Raw genomic sequence first — 25064 nt, forward strand, 5'->3', positions numbered from 1 at the left:
TCAAAAAAGGCCTTGTTTTTTCAAAGGCTGTTTGCATGAGTTGATTCCATGCTCTCCTATTACAGAGCCCTAAAGGCAGTGGCAAAGTATATGTGTATTGGGTTGTATAAAGGATTCACTGCATTTAGCTGATTGTGCCCCCAGGTGACATATCCAACAGTCTCCAACCTCTGTTTGCTTTTTTCTTTTGTTTACAGGAGCCGAGGGCACAGTGTTCCCTAAATCTATAGAGACACCTAATGTCAGGGCAGACCCCTTCAAGGAACTAAGGTAAACATCTGACTGTGGTTCGCATTGATTAGTGGCTGCTTCCTTTCTCTGTGCAACTGGCTGATGATCCATTTGAATACATATAATGCAACAGTGTCACCACACGAATATATAAACTGGGAGAGGTTAGAAAGGACTTGAAGATAAGCTGCAACCAAGAGGAGATTTTCTCTGAGGACTTAAAGTTGAGGGCTGGGAGGAAGAGGTTGTTCGCCTTGTAATTGTGAGATTTAGGATTTGTGTTGTTGCAGTGTCTGTTTCCTGCTGTGTTTTGTGGCACCAGAGGCCTATCCATTTAGAGAACTAGTTGGTATTTGGTGCTGATCAGCCCAAAGAAAAGTGGTGAATTCTAAATACAATACAGGTTTATTTTTGTTTTTGTTTTTGTTTTCTGCGTAACAAGCTCCCCATTACCTAGAACGACTTCTGTGGGTATTCCACGTGCTGGTGTTAATCTTCAAATATCTATACACGTGCTGCCTTTAGCAGAAAAGGACTCTGAGATGCTCTGTACTTACCACTAACAGCTGTGGGAAACATAAAAGAATAATAGATAGACAGACAGACATAGAGATATGGCTTAAAAACCAATCCTGCCACCAAAGGACCGTCCCCAACCCCCCAGAAAGAAATGTATACAAAAATGGTATGCTGATACAAATAGAACTTTAATTTTTACTGTATACTTATAGTCATGAAGAATTCAGTGAATACTGGTTTTCTTTATTTCTCGTAGTTCTTTTAACTAAAACCAATTGTAAATCATCATAAGTAGCATGGAATAACTATTTCATAAAGACATCAACCATAAGCAAATGAAGTTGTGTTACACAAGTCACATTTATTCGTTCGCATGCAGTCCCAAGATCTACGTTTTGCTAAAACAGCAACGGCCATGTTGGAGCTTGTGTCTCCTTAAACAGAAACACGTTCTCAATAAATAGAGAGTATATCACCTCATTAAAAAAACAAAAACAAAAACAAAAAAAAAAACATCGCATTCTTTCAAGGCCTGTCAGCCTCTATGTTATAGGGAAATAAATTGGGCCAAAGGAAGAGGCTAATTGGTGGGAAGTGAGAACCTTTTCTTAGCAAAATCCCATATACAATTGGCTGTATTTGTAAGATTACACACCACACTGCAAGGTTTTACATTTTAGTAGAATAACTGTTTTCATCAGGGCTTCCAGATGCTAGATGTTACCTGACTGTCTATTAACCAGATGCTGTGTTTCAAATTAGGTACTAAAACTGGAATCTTCTAAGCAGATCCTCCCAAGGAAACCTGTACTTTAGGACTCAGAGCTCCTTCTCTGAGGCTGCAGTGAATCCTCATGTCTGTGCTTTCAGAGCTCTTTCCAGACAAGCTAATCGGTGCCCTGGTTCCCTTTCTTTCCACAGTCCTCCTTTAGGAACAGGTGTTGGTTTGAGTTTTGGTTTTTTACAGAATGAGTAATTAGTGCTGATCAGCCCCAAGAGAAGTACTGTCTAAAAGAAGTTGACCTTTAAATATAATATAGACTTTTTTTCTATGGAACATACTCTCCATTACCTGGAAGATTTGGGAAATATAAGAGTAAAGGAGTTAGGCTAACTTTGCTTTAAACAGAAAAATAAATCGTCGGTAGTTAAAAACAAACCCAGTCCACACCAAACAAAAAGACAACTCTCTAAGGATTAGCCCAATTTAGAGATCCATATCCTGAAAGACACAGAACAGAGTGTTTGCTCAAATAGTGCTGTAGACACGCTGTATGCACCCTATGGGAAACTCTGGAACTTAATTTTTTAAAAAAATCAAACTTCCACAATTTACAAGTAAATTTCCTAAGTCAGTGCAATGAAATAAGGACTTCAGGAAGTTCCTGCATTTTTTGTTGCTTATTCTAAAATTATAGGTGTATTCCACAGGGGCTATAAATTCAATTTTCTTATAGGAAGCATACAAAGATTTTAATATGTAATTTTAAAACTGGTTTTTTGTTTGCATCTGTTCAAGTCGTGGTGACGCTTGATAATCTAAACTGAGTCAGGAGCCTAGAATGTGATAATTTAGCACCTTCATCCTTTTGGAATTTTATTTTTAATGGCACTTTGTTGGAGAATCTTTGAGCAACTGAAAGGATAATGAAATGTGGTTGATAAATTAGTATAGCCCAGTGTGTCTGTGAATGCGTCAAATTTGTCATTTAATGGTGCCACATTGTACTCCATGCTGTTGATTGATATTGACTTTGGATATTGAGTAAATAGGTAATGAACTTGGTGACTGAGCCTTTTGGCCTTTGGCTTTACACTTGGATCAGTTTTACGGACCCAGCACATTAGTGCTGGTGTGTCTTCGGGTCTTAGGAGATTAGAGTCATCTAAGGAAGGTCCCTGGACTGGCACATGTGGGTAGTGCTGAGTGAAATGTCCAGGAGAAGCAAAAGCAGGCCACTCCTCAGTGGCAGCAGGATGGAGGGACCTACTGCAAAACTACTGCGTAGCCTTGAGCTAATCCTAGAGCTCTGTGGTCTGTATAAAGCCAGGTCACTTCTATCTTCAAACAGCTAATCCTTTTATATTAATTTTTATTTTAAAATAATTTTATATTTAAAGAGTTGCAATTCATAAAGGTTATTTCCATGTACCTTTCACTTGGTATTCTTTAATGTTAACATCTTACATGTCTATGATATATTGATCAAAACTAAGAAATTAACATTGTAGTCCTATAAGATCTTATGTTACATAAGATTTGTTGAGTCTTAAATGTCTTATAGATTTTTAAAAAATACATAAAAAGGAGTCTTAACAGAAAAATTATTTGTTGAGGTGTGAATTATTAGATCTTTAAAACCCCAAGTACAGTTAACTTGGGATGTTTTTAATGAGGATTTTTAAAAATAATAATCTACAACCAGATTTTCTTGGCCTTATTTATTAATGAGGAATAAATTAAGATTCCACAATCTATACATAGACTGTCTTTTAAAATAAACAAGTAAAAGTTAAATGTCCATCCATGTCCCTCACTTATACCCATCAGTCAAACATAAGAAAATAGCATCTACTTTAGACATCTTGTCTTTTGAAATAACTTTGTCTCCTCAAATCCCTCCACCTCTTGGCTGTCAGAATTTTTTGTTAGTTTTCTTGAGTTGTTCGTTGTTGTTGTTGGCTTGTTTGTTCATCAGAAGCAGATTTTAGGTTTCTGGTATTTCTTCCTAAAATATCTCAACTCTCAGCTAAAGAGCTGATAACTTCCTTTCTGCTAGGGTTTTGGTTTACAGCTTTTCTTTTCAGTTACTATAGTTACTATATTTGCAGTGTTTAAGATGTTTGTAAATAATCCAGGGTTGAACTGAAAATCACAAAGGAGGGTTGCTTCTCTCCAGACAAATAATAAGTGTGAGCAAGATCTGTGCCCAACACCCATCTCAGCTGGTGTTTGTTGACTTTGCCCCTGCATGGGCTGTTCTGCGATCATGACATGTTACTCTAGAGTCAAGACTATCCTTAAACATATACCAGGCACTATACCTGTCTCTTGAAATGAGAAAATCTCACTTTGAATAGAAACTGGATTTTCATAAATTCATGATTTTAAAATGTGAATATATTTAAATGTTCTCTTGTTCACCATTTTCCCCCTGGAGTTTATATAAAGACAAATGGAAAACTCCCTGATCTCGAGCTGTGCATGATCTGAGACAAGAAGTAAGCCATTCATTTCTGCATATGTATTTTCTGTAAGAACAGAGCCCACTTTTGAATGCCTACCTTGTTCTAAGAGTTCTTTTCAATCTTGAAGTTTCCTTGTAGGATTCTGATCCTACAAGAACAGAAAATAGACTAAAATTCTACTTCCCAGACCTAAACTAGGGCAAATGTACAAAAAAGGAAAAGGTGATATAGACCACTGTACATATGGAGCCAACTCCCAACTCTGTTCCTCTAAATGTAACTCCAAGTTTGAAGGAACCACAACAAAGCAAGAAGCCAAAAGGTCTTCACAGAAGAATCTTCATTAGCTGTTATGCTGATGTGCTCTTATCTACATACAATTACAAGAAGAGGATGACCTGTATTTTTATTTAATCGCAGATCAGCAACTGTTTACCAAGTCTTTTTTTTTTTTTTTGACATTTATTAGGAGTGAAGGCATGTTTTAAATAATTGGAATATAAAGATAAATGAGTACTTAAATAATTTATAGTTAAGGAGAATAAGACAGAACTAAACCCCAAAATATAAAATAATAAGATGAGTGGTAGAATAGATGTACAAACCAAATCAGAGGAAACACAGAGAATGACAAAATTGACCTAAGAGATTTACGTAAGGCTGCCCAAAGGAAGTGGCATTTTAGTTGCAAGAAGAAAAGATAAAACGCAAGAAGCAGGCTTCAGAATTCATAAAACGTGATTCTCTAAAGCCATTTACTACAGGGACAGGAGCTCAAAATATTGTTGTAGTTCCCAGGAATGTTACTATGTTATTTACAAAGATGAGGGTCTGTGGTTTTCTTACAACAGTAATATTCTTTAAGAAATTTTGTGAAGACAGTTTCAGATACAGTCACAAAAGGCTTAAAAGATTGTTACATGTTTCAAAAATTACTACATAACATAATTCAGGACTGAAAGATTCACTGATATCAAACCCATTTTACAGTTCCAAATAAATAAAGTACTTCTTTGTAATTTTATTTTTTTTCTAAAATATTACCAGGGTTCTAATGATAAACCTGAAAAATTCTAAGATATATCTATTACTCCTAATGTGCACATGAAATTCTGTAGGATTTTTTTTAATGGATAAGTACTCCTTTGGAAATGTGTGAGATTTAAAGTCTGTGTTATCATAGAGAAACGAGGATTAGACAAGACTCTCACAGGCTGACAAAAATGAATTTCTTTCCTTAATTTTATTGTAAAATGTCTATAGCCAACTAAAATGTATTGGCTCTTACTGATTTATAAATTTAAGTGACCAGAACAGTCTGCCAAAAGCTTCAGCGTTCAATTAATTAGAGGTTTGGTAATACTCCTCCTCATCCTTGTCCCTATAATTCGCAGTCCCTAAAATATTGGATCAACAGTCTGATTTTTTTTTTTAATTATACATACACTCACATATAAGAGAGAGGGAGAGAGAGGATAGAGATGGAAATGGGAGAGAGAAATTACATATTGAGTTTCTTAGCTATGGGTTCTCAGATGGGACAGTACCATTGTGAAGGAAATCTTTAAATTTTCTCTCTTTTAAGTGTTTTGCAGACTTGTTCTATAATTTTTTTTAATCCCCTCTTTCCTTCCTTCTACCCCCTCTCAATATACTTAGACTAAGTATTTGAGTTTTGTATTTATAGGATTCAGAATTATTTGATCATATAACACGAATATTCAAGTGATTCAAAAGAGAAATTAAAATATGTGGTGGGCTGAATAGTATCATAATTACTTAAGGGAGTCACAAAACAGAAGGATCATAAAGCACCATCCATGTTGTTCAAGAGGCTGTGCTTTGAAGGTGTCCTGTGCTGGATTTGACTTTGGCTCCACTGCCTATCCACTTAGTAAACTTGGGCAAGTCTCTTAACCCTCTTAGACCTAGTGCCTCTTAGACCCAGTGAATATTAATTCAACCACTTTAGTCAATGGGAGGAAGGGCAAGCAACTCTCTTTCCTGGGGGCTCAAGAACTCAGACAAGCATTCCTAGAGTTTTTTACTTCTTCAACCCATAAAAAGTTTCCATCAAATTATGATGACCAACAATTGTTTTGTTTTGTTTTTTTAATTAAGGACAAAAACAAAAAACTGTCATGTACTCCCATCTGCAGTTAACAACATTTTGTGTAAAAGAAAGGATGTTTCAATTAACAGAGTAGAAAAGACATAACCTTAGAATAAAAGACAATCCCATAAAGTGAATACGTTTAAATGTATTAACATGTCATTGTGTCACCTCTATTTTGCCAAAAATGCTAGTGACTGCATCACATTGCTTCTCCTTACACATCTCATATCGCCTGCCCAGAAAGACTGAAGATCTGAAAGCCACAAATTAGGACTTAATGAAGTCCACTTGATTTTAAGGTTCTCCTGTTTGAAATCCAGAAACATATATCTTGGCCCTCTTCCAACACCAGTCCATTCCTTTATGTCCTTTTTCTTCCTCCCGTTCTGTTGCTCCTGTATTCCAACACATTCTCATTGTTTCCTTTTTTTTTTTTTTCCTATTAGTGTCAGTACCATAGTTTGAATTTATCTACATATTTTCTTTTTCCTCTTTATCCCCAACCTTTCTTTAAGGTGCTGTTTTCGCCATGGTCCTCTTAGTAGTATATAGATAGAAAAACTAAAAGGGTAAAGAAACAGTTGATGCTTCAATATTTGAGGTATTTCCATACTTCCTTTTGCCTTAGTTCTTTAATGTTCCTATTTTACTAATTGTGTGTGTATGTGTTTGTGTGTGTGTGTGTGTGTGTATAATTTATTTATGGTGACATTGGTTAGTAAAATCCAATAAGTTTCAGCTGTACACATTAACAATAAGGCATATATATATTTATACTGTGTTCACCTCCCCTAGTTAGATTTCTTTCTGTCACCACATTTGACCCCTTTTACCCCATCTACCTCCCTCCTCTCTCTACTCTCTGGTAACCACTAGTCTATAGTCCATGTCCATGAGTCTCTGTTTGTCCTACTCATTTGTTGCTTTTAGGTTTATATCCCACGTATAAGTGATATCATGTGATTTTCAACTTTTTCTGTCTGGCTTATTTCTCCTGAATGATTATATGAGGTCCATCCATGTTGTCGCAAATGGCAGTATTTCATCTCTTCTTACGGCTGAGTAATATGCCATTGTATATATGTACCACATCTTCTTTAGCCAATCATCTATCGTAGGGCACTTCAGTTGCTTTCATGTCCTGTGAATAATGCTGCTGTGAACATCAGTGTGCAAATATCTTTTGGGGTATGGATTTTTAAGTCTTTGGGGTAAATACCCAGTAGAGGTACTGCTGGATCATATGGTAGATCCATTCTTAGCTTTTTGAGGATCTTCCATACTGTTTTGCATAGTGGCTGTACCAATTTGCGGTCCCACCTGCAGTGTATGAGGGTTCCTTTTTCTCTGCATCCTCTCCAACATTTGTTATTACTTGTTCTGTTGAGTATAGCCATTCTAACAGGTGTGAGATGCTATCTAATTGTGGTTTTGATTTGCATTTCCCTAATAGCTAGCGAGAGGTTTTATTTTAAAGATATTAAATTCATGTGTTCTGTATTCAACTGCTCTCTATATTATAATTCTGCTATTAGAGGACTGGGAAGGATAAACAGCCAATAATATCAAGGGGGAAAGTGAAGACTTAGGGGAAGTCTCATTCAGACAGGAAGAGGAAGTTGAAAACCCATCTCTTGGTCTCTGGTGAATTGTGGAAAGAAGAAGATAGGAAATGTAGGGAGAGCAAGAGGTGAAATATATGTCCTGATGACCTTTGTTCGCTCAGTCGTGGAGGGAAGAAACAAATTAGGTAGGTTTTAAGAACAGTCAAAAGCACAGGGTCATTGTGTTTCCATTTGGGTCTCTAGGAGGAAGCCAGCTTGCAGGGTGATCTCACAAACCCCTGGCCTGTCAGGTGGCTAGAGAGGAGAAGAGGACCTGGGTCAGCACTCTCGAATCTCTTTCAGTTCCTACGGGGGTGAGGGGATGGTGGTTGGGAAGAGAGGGTTTGTAGAAGCCTCTGTGCGGTGTTGAGAAATGCAGGAGGCTAACCGATGGTGCAGGCTGGCGGGCTCCCCGCAGTGGGGCTGAGGGCTCCCCAGCCAACAGTCTGTTTTGAGGATGGAGCAGAAGACATGCTGAGACCTCAGGCTCCACCAACACCATTCAGACCTGATTCAGTGGCTGCTGAGTTAGCAAAGAGAGAGCTAACCAGTCCTTATTCACTGAGGACTTGAGCACGGCCTGCTGTAGCGCCTGATGCCGATCCGAACAAGCCCTCTGGAGTCTGAACTTCTCTGCTCCTGCCACCACGAGACCACAGAACATCCCTGCTCCCATATCCGTGATGATATCCTAAAGGGAGAGAGGGACACTGAGATTGTTTATCCTAATGAGAAAGCTGAAACTTTTTAATCACAGAGAAAATACCAGGACAGAATAAATTTAATTTTCCCCAACACTTTATAAGGATAAGTTTGAGAGAAAAATGAAGTTAGGTAAGGTGAATAAAGAAATGCCATTTGCTTTTCTGGATAACCTTGGTTTATAAATTGTCCAGCCTGCACTACAGGGTGTTATGCCAGCCACACAGTATCTACGTGACTTTGCCAAGCTTCGAAGACTGCGAGTCTTCCTCTTTGTGTCTTGTAGGCACCACTAGGTATGACAGGAGGAAAGAACACTTTCAGAATCCATTATCAGGCACCTGCTATTAGTGATATTCCTTTTCTTCAGGTCTCGAGCAGCACTGATTGGAACTTTAGTCCAGGTCCGATGCACTAAACATACCAAAAGTGGTCCTGGACTTTTAATGTTTTAAACCAACAAGATATGGGGGGAAATGCCCCAACAACTAAAACATTTCACAAGCCTCCCTCAAAATCATTGCTAAACTATCTGTGAAAGCTCTGTGCCATGAGACACCTAACTGTCTGTTAATGGCCAACCCATTTTTCTCTGAATTTGAGTGAGGCATTGCAACACATCATTATTGTCATCTGAGACAAGTGGCTTTTATTTAAAAATTAAAATTATTTTCTTTAATATTTAACATAAAGGCTTAAAATGTGAAGAAGAGAAAAAGGCATTTAAAAGATAAAACCGTAATAGGGGAGGGGTAATAAAATTGCATTGTGTTTATGTTGTCAGGGCAACATCATAAAATAAAATAAGTGTTGAGCTCTCAGTCTTTTGGAGCAGACTGGGCAAGTGTGTGGATCTGTTGAAATTCCTGAGTTGGGCCTACCTTCTACTTCAAACAGGCCACAGTAACTTTATAATTGTTTGTATCCTGATTAAAATGTCAGCATCTGCCATTTATTATGTAAAATGTGTGGAGTAGATTGTTCTATTATTCTTGAAAAACACACAATAGCTTTTTAATCTCCCCCTTTTTTCCCCTCAGTAGGAAGGCCCTGCTGGGCGTGTAGACAGAAAATCTTCCTTAATTACTCCCTTCAGAACCTGGCTCCAAGCCAGTCTTGTTTTATTCTAATTATAACCTTTTCAAAACAAAGAGTAATGGGAGTTTAGAGGAACAAGCTGACAACAGTTTTTACCTGCAATAAGTTGAGAACTGGAAGTAATTCTTTTTTAAAACTCAGCCAGTGGACATTGTTTTATTTTTTTTGTCTTGATCGAGAATTTTCCATGGTTTGTTCAATATAAATGAGTGAGACCACGAGCTCTCAGAACTAGAGAACCTTGCTCGGTTTCCTGACATGGACTCTGCGTAAGGTTGGGCTAACCATCATTCCCTTTGCTATTCTTCGGTGGCTCCCACTGACTTGAAGATAAAACTTCAAGACGAAAGCACCCACACGCAGCCTTCAGGTGGTTGATCTCGCCCTGCATGGCGGCCCCAGCCTCTCCTTCCAACCTTTTCTTAGTCTTGTTTTTCCATCTGCTCTCTGCTCTCTACTCCTTTCATTAAACTTTTAATTCCTAATCTCATATTCCAAGTTCCAAACATTGTTGATTCTGTCATGGTTCTCATCCATACCACCCTGTATTAATTTCAAAGATGTGCTATCTTCCCTTTGCTTTTTGATTGGGACTTTTTCAAATGGTCAGTGATTCATGGTTGTCTAGTCATTTTTTAAGAGCTGAGCACTAAGAATCTGTTGGGAAGTTTTGTCTGTATGAATGGGGTTTGTTGGGTGGTAGGCTTCCAAATAGTGTTATCAGGCTGGGATTTTTAGGTAGGTGACTCCGAATGTCAGAATATGTAGCTCTTTACTCTTGGCCTGGTCACTTTCCCCAGGGACGAGTCTTAATTGTTGCTCAGGATGAATTTGGTGGCCAGTATATTGAAGTAGGGCCTAACAGGTCTCACTCTTCAATATGTAGATTTGTGCCTTATTTTCTGTTTTCAGTATAGCATTGCTACCCTCAGTCATCCTATCACAGAGCCTAGATTTCAAGTCTTCCATAGTGTGTGCCTTAGCCCATTTGGGCTGCTGTGACAGAATACTATAGATTGGGTGGCTTATAAATAACAGAAATTTATTTCTCCCCATTCTGGAGGCTGTAAATAATTAGACACCGGCAGATTTAGTGTCTGGTAAGACCACACTTCCTGGTTCATAAGGAGCCATCTTCTCATTGTGTCCTCACATGGCAGAAGGGGCAAGGGAGCTCTCTGGGGTCTCTTTTATAAGGGCACTAATCTCATTCATGAGAGCCTCACCCTCATGACCAAATCACCTCCCAAAGGCCCCACTTCCTAATGACATCTCAGCGATTAGGATATCAACATATGAATTTGGGGTGGGCACAACATTTAGTCCCTAACAGTGAGGGTGGCCAGGTCATCTGGGCGTCTCCAGCGGAGAAACAGGCTAGAGTCTGACGGTTTCCTGTGGCGACCTCGCCAGTCCCCCTGACTGCAGCCCCACTGCACACTCCCATCTGCAGAGGCGCACGGTGGCTCCCATCCCTTCACTGGACCAGGATCCTGCCAGGTTCGGATTAGCTTTTGGCTTGATCTTCACCAAACCCACAGGCTCTTAGTTTTCTGTCATCTGCTGATGAAGTTACTTTCTGTTTTTCTCTTTTTAACTTCCAAAGCTCTGTCAACATCATCCTTCTACTTTTGCTGCTGCTCTTTTTCTTTATCCTTGTGAGGTTTTGCCCTTTTTTGGTTCATTTGCAGTCATCGCATTAACGCTTCAGGAAGGAGCAGAGGTAGACGTGTGTGTTGAGTTCACTATTTAATCAGAAGTCCTCTCTCCTGGATTTGCAGACTTTTACCATTCTACCTTGTATTTATTTCCTCTAGTGTGCCTTAGAGCCTTCACTTAGAGCCTTGCTAGTACATGTTCTTGAAACATTTTTCCCTAGTCTCTTTGTGGATAATTCTATTTATTTTTTACCTCTCAACTTAAACTTTACTTCCTAAGGAAATCCTTTCTGGCACACCCTAGGCTCATTATGGTCTGCTAACTACAAAGACACGTAACCCCTACACTTCATTATTGGAGTCACTGACTAGATGTCTTCTACATTTGCCATTGCCCACAAAGGGGTTTAGGTTAGATGCATCATTACAGATTCTGTTTCCCCCAAAAGTGTGTACTCACCCAGTTTATAAAGGAGACTCCTGGAATCTCTAATCTTGTCCCATGTCTTTTTTCCTACTCATACTGCCATTTTCAAAAATGAATAATCCATTCTTCTTTCTTTTACAAGCAGTTTCAAAACTTTTCATCCATGGATATGCAATAGTCACACTCCAGCAGAACTGTGCTTAACTTGGAGCCTCTAGCCTACAGTCCCTATTCATTTTCTCAACCGTGGTAATTCATAGAGGAATGCCAAGTCCCCATTCACCAAATTATACATTTTTATCATTACGTCCTATTCACAAAGGAAGATAAGTTTCTAGTTCTTTGGATTTTTTTCAGAAAGACCACCTGACTCATTAATGACAAGTTTCCTTGCCCAGCATCTGAGCTCAGGCACACTCACTCCAGAATCACAAAGCACAGAGGAATTTAAATCCTTTAACAATCCAAGCGCCATACCCCTAACCTTGAATAGAAAATAGATGCTAATAAATTCAAGTTCTTAAAAATGTGAATTATAGTCATTTCACACTTACTGGCAGCTTCATGCTGAAGAAATAGCTTAAAACTTAATTATGATGCTTGTCTTTTCATTAAGTACAGATGACATTCCTCTAATAGATTTTTGCAATGACATCTGAGTAAAACGGTTGAGAAACTCATTAGTTATTCATGATGGAGAATATTGACTGTATACTGATTAAAGGAAAGTGTCGACACCCTTCTTAACATGATGCATATGTCTATTAGTTTATGGTTCTCTCTGTGGTTCTCAGGGAAATCTCTTTGGGAAATGAAGAAAATGGCTTTTAGCCTTTGAATTTAGGTGTACTTAGAAAATGTCCATGATGAGTAGGATTAAAATGGAGAACAGGAGGCCCTGAGCTTCTGATTACCCACCCCTGCAAATGACTGGGCTGTGCCTGAAGACCATTTGTGGGACACGCGGCCATAATGGATTGGACATAGGGGGGTGCTATTACAATGCTACATTCAGCACTTCGTGGCCCATTCTAAAGCTGGAAGTCAGTTCTTAGTGAATGATGTATGGAGGGTTTTGCTTGCTGTCACATAACAGTCCCATAGTGTGGGCCATGCAGTGACTAAGTGAACACGTAAAGGCTCACCCCTCTCTCTTTGTGGAAAGTATGGTAAACTCTGACAAAAAGAATTTCTAATGACCTAGAATGGCGAAGGAGCAAGGGTGGCAGAACCAAAAGTGTAAGATAGTGTACCATAAGCAAGCAGTGTCTAAGTGTTTGAAATAGTAAATCATCCCCCATGATAGGCATGAACTTTCTGTCACTGACTCACAGTAAAGGGGACTATCATTTCGGGATAGTTATGGAGATGTGTCAAGCATCAGAAAGAGGGAAGATTTTAACTAAATGACCTTCAGATTTGCTCTAACATGAAGATTCTAAGATTCAGGCTTCAAAGCACTGCTGCTCACAGACCCGATTTTACCAGGAAGCCCTCATTAAGTTCAATTTCCTTTAAAAAGTTCTATTTACTGAGTAGTGGGAGAACGGAATCTGTGACCAGCATTGATTGATTCCTTTTTATTTTTCCTTGAACTAAAGATGTTTGGAGAACAATTCAAATTCTTGTACTGCTTTGCAAATTTCAAGGATTTTAACAAATATTCCCTTGAAAACTCCCTCAAGGGGACAAGAGAGCTTGACTTCATTCCCATTGTAAGATGAGGTGACCGAGGGGTTGATGCACAACAGCTGTCTGTTTGGCAGAAGGCAAAGACCCTATCACTTCTGAGCGCTCAGTAAGGTTTGGCAGTTTTCCCTGGTGCGGCGTGGTCTCTAACACTGGCCACAGCCCAGTGTAAAGGTTAGGGGCAGGCCTCTCCGGCCAGTCTGCCAGTCCTTGGATCCTGGTTTCGCCGCCTGCTAGAGTACGACTATGCAAGGTTTTAAACTTTCTGTCTCTGTCCCCTCATTTGTGAACAGGGTAATAAGAATAGCACCAACCTCAGAAGGACTTGTAAGAACTAAATGACATGACATATATGAACTACGGCAAATATTGCCCAGAACTTAGGGCTTACATGTTAATTCGGGGACTTTGTTGTTGAAGCAACCAGTTATTATTACTCATTCTTGATTATGGCCAAAGAATCTGTCCCATGATTGAGTAGTTTCGCTATGTCATATTTCTCATAGATGATGGTCAGCAACAGGTTAATAGCCTATTTTATATGAGTCAACATAATAAAGACAACAATAAGGGTGAGCTGACGAATTGGTCCAATATGAAGTAAACTTTAACCAGGCTTTTGAAATTTTCTTATAGCAAAGGCATTTACCATCTATAGAAAGCATGAGAAAGGTCTAAAGAAGAGGAAAAGTGAGAGATTTAAACCCTACACAGAAAAGAAGAAGCAGTAATCATTGTGGTTATGAATGAAAAGATTAGTGTTTTAAGCACTTCTACCACAAAGAGCTTTTGAACTTTTTCTGAATTGTAGTATGGTGAGCAAAAGAGGTGGAAACATTGTTTAAAAAGAGAAAACATACCATTTAAGTATCAAATGTTTTGAAATCCCCTAACTCTAACTATAGTGACCAAAATACTCCCTACTAGCTCTTTCAGCCATTCGAGGAGGGAAATGGAAGCGAGATCAGCTTCACTGGAGGACCAGACTCAGCAGAAACTCTCAGAAACAAGAAGCCTTGTCTGGCTATCTTTATCCTGGTTACTGACTGCCACTGGGCATCAATGGTTCTCAGGACCCCAGCAGGAGAATGAAATTACACATTAAACTCAAAAGAAGTTGTCGTTTTTTGTTTTTTAATTTTTCACATTGACGTTTTTTGTATCATCCTACAGATTGCTCATTTATTTTTACATGTATCCATAAAGTTTTGATCCTCCATTAATGTGCACCTCATGAGCTATGCTGTTTTCTTCCCGCTGAAGGCCACAATGGGAACCAATTTTTCATGTGGCTTGGATGGATTTTTATCTCATAACCACAGGTTGCTGCCATTGAACTCTTGCTTCCTACCTGAAACCTATTGCTGGGTCAAATTAACCTGCAAGGTATAGTGGTCGCTGTGGTTTTTCTAGTCGAATTAATTCCCTTTGGTAAGAACAGTTAGTTAGATACCCTGTGGCCATGAAAAGCAAATCCAGCAGTATTTTTTAAAAGGCTGCCGTCACTTGACCTGACGTTTCTGATGAGGTCTAGTAGACAAATAGCACATGGGTCAAAACACTGTTTCCATAGGTTCTCTGGGGCGGCAGTGAGAACAGGGTTAAGGGGTTCAGTCTGTGTCCTCGAGATAAGTTCAGCAGTGCTGACCCTTCGGTTTGCGAAGACTGCCAGATTCCAACTGAAAAACTTGATAAGATCTGAGGATGCAACCTTTAAAGTAGGATGACGCAAAGCAGCTTCGGAGTGCCATTTCACACAAGTTGAACCCATCCAAAAGCCTGTGAGGTGACATATGCTGCCAGAACTTGGACTTTTCAGCTGACTAGGGTTCTAGCTGAACTTACCAGGATAGACACATAAACATAACCCAGATGAATCCTTTTCTTCCACAAATATTTGCATGCCTGCTATGTGTCTGACATATACACTAGGGACACAATGATGAACAAGACAGCTGTCACTCATGGATTTTATCTTCTAGCAGGGAGTCTGGCTACTCAGGCAGCGGTCTGCATTTGAGGGAGCACATCCCTGTGCCTGGTACTGACCTGGTCCCTTTGCATGTCTTACCTCATATAATCCTCACACCAGAAGAAATCCCCCTGGGAGAAAGCCCTGTCATCATTCTCATTTTACAGATGAGGAACCAGGGACTATAAAGATTCATGGACTTGCACAAAGATGGTAAAGGAACCAAGAAAATAAAATCTTACTTTGCCTGACGTTAGCTTATATTCTTCCTGCCAAACCATGCCACCACGCAACAGGAATCTGCTCTCAGCTGGAGGATGAAGGAGTTTGTGTTCATATTGCATTTCTTATGCCTTCTATGGCATAGATTTGGAAAGGCTTTAAGACTTTCTCTTCGAGAAAAGTAACTTGAGGACGTAGCCAAAAAAGCACAAACTTCAGCTTTCTGGCCATCGCCTCACTGATAATCTGCCACCAGAGAAATGTGTTACTACAAACACAACCACACCTCAGGAAAAACGCAGGAAAATGGATCTACAACATCTACTTTTTAGCCACAGCCTACTAACCCTTGAACCTTATCTTAGCATGGGGATTTGTTAGAGATAACCAGAAAGTGTGAAACACCAGTCTTCACAGCTTTTGTATCACGTAATTACTAGTCATTTCTTCAACTGCTTATTGTTTGTCTTCCACACTGGGTTGTAAACTCTAAGCCAAAGATTCTCAACCTTTGCTTCATATCTGAACCACCTGAGGAGTTTATAAATAACTCTGATTCCTAGTCCCCATCCCAACAACTAAATCAGAATCTCTAGGAGCAAGATTGGTATTGTTTAGAGCCTGCCCGGTGATTCCAGGGAGTAGCCAAGGTTGAGAATTAGGTTCTAAGAGGACAGGTACTGAGGCCCATGCCCTCATCATACTACACACATTTGAGCATTGTAAACCCTGAAACAGTGCCCGGCGTATTAGTGGACACTCGGCAAATGTCTGTTGAATAAATGGGTGGTGGGGGAGAGATGGAAGGATAGGTGAGGGAGTGACCAAACGAAGAAACCAATGATTATAACACTTCTTGGAGATGAGTATGTTCTTAGAATAACTATTAGATCATTGTTTACAGTTGACCTTATAAGAGCTCCAATTCTATATATGACTCCGCCAAAGAATCAGAAATTTCAGATAAGCATATGAAAAAGTAAGCAGAAAATTGCAGAGTGCCCCCATCATCTGGAAGTGGAATTTACTTTGCCTTTCTTAATACCGCATTAATCTCTAGTCTTGGCACACACTCATCTCAGTGGCGCAGGCAGCCGTTACCTCAAAGGTAACGGTTCATTATTATTTCTTCAATGAATCTTGTTTGTCTGAAGGAAGCAAAGATAACAAAGAGGAAATTATAGTTTGTGAGGAGCGATATGATTGCTTGTAAACCGAGCAATAGAAAGGAAGTGTATACAAGCAACTGAGAATTCTGTCTCTGTCCTCCAAATGCAGAAAATGCACAGAGCGAGCAGTTTATGCCCTGCTCACATTTTAATTGGAGATGAGAGAAAGATGCTGAAGTATCTTCCACGCTTGGACAACCCACTATTTCCTTGTTACAGCATTGATTATCCCCTGGATAATTCTATGTAATGCCAGCGCCACGCTGGGCACACCAATTTTTATTCTATCTCTTATACAGATAAAACTTTAAGCAGGTTTGTGTATATAATAGGGGAAGTGGAAAGAATAATGGAGAAAGTAGCATTTCTTTGGATTTCTGTTTATGTACCTAACACTGCTTTGGCAGTATGTTACTAGATTGTCAGCCAAGATTATCCTGTCCCCTAATATCTTCCAAAGAGTGATTGATAAAAAAATAACTCTTTTTTTGACAAATTGAGCAAAATGTAATATCCTTAGGATCCCTTTCTAGTTTGATGATCGCCTCTAATTTTGAACATCTCTTCTGTGAATGTATTCGGTTTAAGACCATATACCACGTTGCTATGTACTGAAGACATAAGTACATAATTCTGTGATGCCCAGGATTTGAATTTCCCCTCCACCCACACATATACAGCTGTCACCCTTGAGCAGTGCATGACCGGAGCAACCATACAGTCTCTGGAAGACTATCTCGCCATCCTGCTCAAGTCATCTGTGTAATAACACATTGATTGCACTTTGAATCTCAGCATTTTTTCTTTCATTTAATTTCCACCAAAAAGACTACTCACACAAGGCTCTGATGTACACACAATATTTTCACTCAAGTTTTGAGAAAGCAAAATAAGCTAAAATTAAATAGTGAATATTCTCGTTCCTCTAAGTCCCCAGACCACATTACCCAGTCCCTCTGTCCTCTCTAGCCATCTGTCTGTCTTCCTTCTTTCCTTTCCTCTCCCTTCTCCATCCCTCCTCCCTCCCTCCCTCCTCTCTCTCTCTCTATATTGGTCTAAGTCCTTGTTAAGCTTGCTAATAGTTAGAATAATTATCATTTATTGAGCACTTAATGTGTTCAAGACTAGGCTGCTCTCTCTCTCTCTCTCTCTCTCTCTCTCTCTCTCTCTCCTTCTCTCTCGACTTTCTACTCCTAACCCCCAGACTTCTTGGTAACTCAGGTTCCTGCAGACCCATGCCCTTTGGGTTTTATCTCTCCCTCAAGCTGCATATCAAAGTATTTTCCTAAACAAAGAGAATTCCTTCTCTAAGGTAACTTTTAGGGCAAACATTCATAATTTTTTTAAATCTTGCTACAAACATTTAAACTGGAATTAGGAGTTGTTCAGTATGTCAGCTGATTTCTATCTAGCAAACATTTTGTCAGCTGCCAAGTAAGAAGGAACAATAAAGGAGGTGAATTCAGAAAAGAGGAAGATGCATATGGCCCTTGGATATGACCTGGTCCTATCCTATCATATTATGAGCGGGGGAATCTAAGCCCAGAAGGAGCCAGTGACCTGCCTCAAGTCACACAGCTAAGTGGGGAGGTCAGCACTGGAAATAGTCTCCCGATTCCTAGGCCTGAGTACTTTTTGGTACTAGAGTACCCCTTACGACCTTTAATTCACACTTTCTGTTCTGCTCACATGGCAGCCTGTTATCATGACTATCAGAGCAGAGCCTTGGGTTTTTGTTTTTCGATGTGCAAAATGGGGCTGCTAATACCATTAAGTAAGAAAATCCAGGTTGAAATGCCCTCTTTGGATTTCAGAAGGCTTTCAGCGTTTAGAGTTCTGTGCACTTCACCTAGGAAGTGTATATCATAAGAATGCTTAGATATTCAGGATGCGGAAGGGAATAAATCACAGTCCCCACCTCAGTGAATACGTCGCCTAGCAAATGTGGAAGTTGGTTTTATAACAAGCCCGTGTAAAAGGTACTGAGGCAGCACAGATGAAAAGATGTGTGCTGGGTCTCAAAGATGAGTAGGAATTTTCTAGAAAAAGAAGAGGAAAGCAACCTAGTAGGGACAGTAGCAGCAACTGGTAGAGCGTGGAGACCGGGACGTGCACGCGTGACGTGTTAGAAATGTGATAAAAATGTCAACAGAGCATTTGGGACAGAGAGCGATAAGCGATAAGAAACCATGTCACAGGAGTATGTGAAGCATGGATGATGAAAAGATTTGAATGCCATGCCGATAAATTTGAGTTTTAACCTGTGGATGATAGAGAGCAAACAATCACAAAGTAAAAGAAGTCCTACCATATTAATCATTACAGTAATTTTCAAAAATCTTTTACTATTATCCATATTCTTGATTTATTCTCAGTTTGAGATTACTTGTGAAAAATATTCTGGTTCTAAGCTGTGCACTTGAAAATGGATTACCTCAAATGAAGTAGCCAAACCAAATGCTGTCGTGAAGGTGAAAATATATCTCAGCAGGCTTTGATTTAATTGAGGGCATAATGAGGGAGTTCCCTGTGGTTAAAATAACATGTTCCCTGCCACTGGATTTCATGAAAACCTGCTTCAGGTAGATATAGAAAGTGAAAAGCAAGGGGCATTTTCTGTCTAGTATATTTTCCAGGATTTCGATTACCAAGGATCAAATATGACACATGTTACTGACTTATTTGAGGATCTATAATTTTAAAAAGAGAAAGATAATGTAAAATGTCAGTTACATTTTTTTAAATATGGCCAAGACCATACTAGCATAAAAACAAAAGTAGTAAGCTTGTAGATCCCTTCTCATTGGGAAATAAAACATGTTTTCCCCTATGACATGACAGGCACCTGACAATTTCTAAAATAAAATCTTAGAAGGCATCAGTAGAAATGTATATGTTGAATAGCTTCTATTGTGGGCAAATAGCAAAAAAGGGATCTTTAGAAAACATTCATGCCAAAATAGTAAAAAAACAAAGTCATAGACTTTTGCTTGATCCCTGTTCTCCTAAAGCAAACTGCATAAAAGCAAAAATCTTTTCAGCTTCTGCCAAAAAAATAGTATCTGCAGGCCAATTTAGAATTTAATACAGTGACCAAAATAAAGAAAAAGGATGTGGTATGCACAAGAAACATTAAAGCACTAGGCAGAAAACTAACTGGAAATATAGGAAGAAACCAGAGTGTCCAACTGTGAAGTGAGACAGAGGACATCGTCTGGTCAGCAGGGCCTGTGTTCCTTGTCTCTAAGGAATCAGGAGTCAAGGACAGAGGAGGCCTAGTTTTACACTTGAGAGCCCTTAACGACTTTAGGTGCAGTAGCAGCTCCAAGGGTCTCCAAAGCACACACACAGTGGATGAATGGATGTCTAGCAAAGCAGATGCCAGCCTTTCCCTTCCCCGTGCAGCCTTCTCCACACACGGTTATGTGGCAAGTTTAACCTAGAATCCTCAAGAGGGCAAAAGATATCAAAACAGTTGACACATTTCAGTGCAGGAAGTACATGCCAAAGCCTGTGATAAAATATGGAAGCAGAAGTCCCATTTCTCTGACCTCAGGGAGTGGGGATATCTGAGTGACAGCCAAACACAAGTCTTAAAGAAACTGATGCCCAGTATATGTGGATGTTTAGTTCTACCAAGGGAACCACACTGGGCTGTGGGAAATATCTTGAATGTGGGATCGTTCATTCTGGAAGATTGTATTGAGTCGATAAGCTGTGTGAGCTTGTGAAACAGACACAGACTTTCCCATCAAATACTTCATAGATTCCCTCCCCTTTGCCTAATTAAATTCTATACTGAACTTAGGCATCGCTTCCTCAGGCTCCACCCTGTGCCCTAAGCTCTTACAGTACCCACATTTCTCGTCCATAGCATTTACTCCCATTTTCTATTGCACATTCACTTTTAGGTGTGTTTTATTCATGTTTGTATCCCTAGTTAGCCAAAAGCACCACAAAAGCAGGGTAACTTTCTTTTTTATCCTTGGGAATAACACAGTGCCTAACACATAGTAGTTATTCAGTAAATATTTGTTGAATGAGAGGGAAACTAATGAGAATAAATGAGAGCCAGCTATTATGGTTAACCCTTAGGAGAAGAGGTGGGTGATCCTACAGACAATTATATTTTGCTGGGTCTTAGAACTTCATACCCTTCACTGTGCCTTACATAGATCTAGATGGCTTTATTCAACCATAAAACCCAATTCCCTGGGAATTTAATTAACAAGAATGAAGCCTACACTTATGAAACACCTAAGCACCTATGTAATATTCTGGTCTTTGCAGGATATTAAGATGCTATCTCTGCACCTTCTAGCCATGTGATCTTCAACAGATCACCTAACCTCTTGATGTTCATTTGCCTTATTTATAAAAGAAAAATAATAGAGTCATCTGATAAGGTCTCTAAAAGGTTTGGTAAGCAAACCAAAGTGCCAACACATAGAGACATCTAATATAGTAAAATAATTATTCCAATTCAAGGGAAACTTTAAAGCATTTACAGTTGATTCAATGAAACCAAACAGAAAGAGGAGACCAAACTGCAAAAATGACAGTGTAACAAATTGTAACTTACTTGTTTACTAGTTGATTATCTCCTGCATAAAACTAAGGTTCATGAACTAGAGACAAAGTCTGTTTTGTTTACTTCCATGTGTTAAGCACAGGGCCTGGCACACTGGGCCTGGCACACCATAGATCATTGATACTCATTGGATGGATGGATGGATAGATGGATGGATGGATGGCACTGGGCCTGGCATACCATAGATCATTAATACTCATTGGAAGGAAGGAAGGGAGGGAGGGAGGGAGGGAGGATTCTCACACAATAGAATCCCAAATTTCCTCAGTTTATCTGTCCTTAGTAAGAACTAAGGAAGGAAGGTCAGATGAAGAAATATATGAGAAAATTCCTGGGCAAGATATTATGAGTTGCAAACTGTCGGAAGGTCAGATGAAGAAATATATGAGTAAATTCCTGGGCAAGATATTATGAGTTGCAAACTGTGTACTAGTTAGAGCACTTTATGGTCAACACTAGAGTCACAAGGGTCATGGCATTCTCGATAGAAAGGGTTGGGAGTGATGATCAAGTAGGAATGTTGTAACAAGAAGGATGTGGATGGCCATGCGGTCATGGTCATAGATGCTTTTGATGGAGAGGAGTCTTTTATGCCCTGATTCCTGTCTTGCTCTCTTGTACTGTGGATTCTAGGTATGGCAATTATTTTCAAATTCTCAAATTCTTTCTCTCCTCACTTGGTCCTTGAATAGTCCTCTGCCTGGAACCCGTTTTGCATAACTGCTCTTCATTTGGCGGGGGAGGGGGATCTAGGTTTAGACGTCATCTCCTGTAAACCTTCTCTGAACCCTCAAACTGATTTCAGTCTTTAACACAATCATAGCAATTATTCTTCTGTATTGTGTTTCTATGCTGAGACGTTCCTTTCCCCTGAGTCAGTTGGGGAAAGACAGGGACAGTCCATGATCATTCACACTTACCAGCCTCTGGCACATTACAGTCAGTATTTATTGAATAAATAGTCTCGCTCTAAGATATAAAGCCTAAAGGAATCATAGGAATGTTACTAGAGAAATAGGAAGGTTGTAGGGAATGGTCGGAGCTTAAAGCTGAATAATTTTAGTTTTTTGTTTTCTGTGACGTAACAGAAAGCCAGATGAATAAAAATACCTGGTAAGGAATAGAACAGGAGTGCAAAAGAGAAAAGACAAGACTGCAGTGGACGGCATCTTTAGAGACAAGAAAAGAGGAAAAAGACATACATTTAGGGACTGGAGGGAGCTGACGAAGGAGTTAAATTACAGAAGGCAAGAAAACAATATGTTTCTCAATGGACTAGTCACGGTCAAAGCCCGCAAGTGGAACTTTATCAAAGTGCAGGCGCTGAAGGGAAATGGGTGGGGGAGTGGAGACCACGGCTCTAGCGCCCCAGAGGGGAGGAAGTTGTCTGGATATGAACTCACATGGGCTACTCGGCCAAGTACAACTGTTATGAGAACAAGTTAGACTTATGCCTGTGCAAGGCAATAAAAATGAAGAGATGGATGATAGTTCAGAAAAAAATGAGAGAGATGGTTATGAGCCAGAAAGTCATTGGTGTTTTTCTGTTTTGTCCCAGAATCCTCTTTGTTCCTTATGCTGCTTTCCCGCAGGGCGATCGGGTTAGGCATATTGTTGTACAGAATGCCTTAGCAGTTTCCCAGACATTTGATGGAGCATGTGGCAGAGTGGTTGGAGAAGAAAGGGCCATCGGCCCGCCTCATGAATATCTTTTTGCTTTGCTTTGTAGCTCCTAAGTATCTCTGTATTTCAGTATCCACAGAGCCTCCAGCTTGCTCACGTGCTGCCTTGGAATGCTTCCTAAGTTTTCTGTGTGCATGCCTGCCTTGTCAAGAAGTTTACAGTACAGTTGGGAAGACAACAGGGATATCGTCATTTGCTTGAGTATCTTGGCAGTAACCAGTATCCACAGAAGCTACTTAACAAATGTTTACTGAAGTGAAGTCAAGCTGGGCTGATGTTCTTTTATGCCATGAGGCTTGACTTTCACACTCTGTCTCCTAAGTGGGTGAAAAATACTTTAGAAAGAATATTATTCTTCCATGAATTACTAAGCATAGTGGGCTACTATACACTGAGCACTGTGTAAAACACTTTATATACATTTAGTCTTCAGAACAGTTCTATGAGGCAAGTTCTATTTTTATCCTCGTTTCATTGATAAGAAAACAGAGGCCTGGAGAAGTTAAGGAATGTATTAATCCAAGATCAAAGTGCAAGTAAATAACTCCGTTTCTATTTGAACTGAGATCTGTCTAAATCCAAAGACCTCTAGGTTAGATTGTTCTTCACGGGGTCAGCTTTTCTATCTCCATAAGGCAGAATGTCAGGAGAATGTCAGGATGATGGTAATCTGTCCTTTTCCTCCATTTGCCCTCCAGCCATGATAGAAGCCAAGGTTGCTAGTATGTTAGCAAGGACACTGCCTCATTTAGAGGTAGAACCTTGATGGATAGTCTCTAGGCAGGTTAGTATCTTATACATCATGGGCCTCCACCTGTTTCCATCTTAGAGTAGGGTCTCTGCCAAGCACAGAACATCCACAATGCTTGGTACAAAGCTTACCCAACTGCTAACAGGTTTACAAGTGTCCAAGGGAGGGACGAAAATGGAACTGATTATTAAATTTGCTTTAGATTCATCAAATGTTTGGAGCTCACTGCTTCAAGGTAACCAGTCTGAGTAACTCCTTTGAGTAACTGGGGAAGACTCTGCTTGAATCTCTGATCAGCATGGCTTTAGGGAACTCTATGGGCAAAGCCAAAGCCACAAGGGAATTTGATCTTGAGGACTTCCCAGAGCCAGTCCTTAAAACTGACCATTTCTTCTTCTCATTGTGAGCCTCTGTCAGGATTTAACGATCATGTCTGTGATTTATGAATGTGTCTGATTCCCCCTGGGGCCAATCCATTCCTCGAACATATTCCATTCTTCAGGGAGCTCTTTGCCCAGTCCATCAGACTGTCCATCAGAGTCACCTGTTTTGTAATCAGCAGCTTCGTATATGCTCAGGCCTCACGAGACAATGCAGCAGTCTCCTGGGATCTGGCACATAGAGGAATAATGGATTTAGAGAAATACACTACAGTGACAAAGTGAGAAGACAGATTAACAGAAAAGGCAGGGCAAGCCAGAGGCTGAGGAACGTGGAGATCAAATTCTGGGAAATTAAGCTGCATAATAGTCGCACTTTACACATCTATAACATCTTGATGCATCCCTCCCACCCAGCAAAAGGAGCTGGCATTTGAGCAAAGAGAGGGGTCTTGAGAACTGCAAAATGGTCTCAGGTCTGGATTAAAGCAATCTGGAAATCAGAATTTAAAAAATACACCTTTGCATAGAACAAACTTTCTTTGCTTCCCATCTTTCCTTCCATGTTATTTTCTTTTCCTCTTTAAAAACCATTTAGCAAGGAACATGACAGAACAAAGAGGAAGGCAGAGGAGCTGTTTATTGGAGGTAGAAAATTCAACTCTTGCTGGAATTATGTCACTGCACTGAATAGCTATGGGAGATGCTTTTTCTTGAATGGCCCCCAAATGTCACTGTTATCAAAGCTGCACATTGAAGAAAACAGCAGATAACGTGCCTGGTAAAGTAGGCAGCTAGGAAAGTATAACATTTCCATTCATTGACCCTACTTTCCCTCTGCATCAGCGTGTGTCATCAATGGCTATTTGCTGACAAGTTATGCTGATAGGAACTCAAGGCTGGTTGCAGCACAAGAGAAATATGCCATTAGTACCAGTGGCTGTCTGCCTTGCTCATCCCAAGCTGATCACCATGCTGCCGGCTAGTGGAGAGATAACGGTGATAACCACCATCATTACAGGACTAAATCCCGCATGGGTACCTGTACATTAGCAGTCAGAAA

The 25064-nt window shown here is 39.8% G+C and overlaps 1 protein-coding gene across 2 annotated transcripts in view; it reads left to right on the forward strand.

Moving 5' to 3' along the window:
• SGCD (sarcoglycan delta) overlaps window positions 1–25064 on the forward strand; it is an 818344-nt gene that overhangs the window by 732470 nt on the left and 60810 nt on the right. For both annotated transcript variants that reach the window (XM_015585199.2, XM_006906453.2), the window contains one exon: window positions 198–270. In XM_015585199.2, the coding sequence (XP_015440685.1) occupies window positions 198–270 (73 nt within the window). The remainder of the gene's footprint in view (window positions 1–197; window positions 271–25064) is intronic.

The sequence above is a fragment of the Pteropus alecto genome, unplaced genomic scaffold (genome assembly GCF_000325575.1).
Source record: "Pteropus alecto unplaced genomic scaffold, ASM32557v1 scaffold40, whole genome shotgun sequence".
NCBI lineage: Eukaryota > Metazoa > Chordata > Mammalia > Chiroptera > Pteropodidae > Pteropus > Pteropus alecto.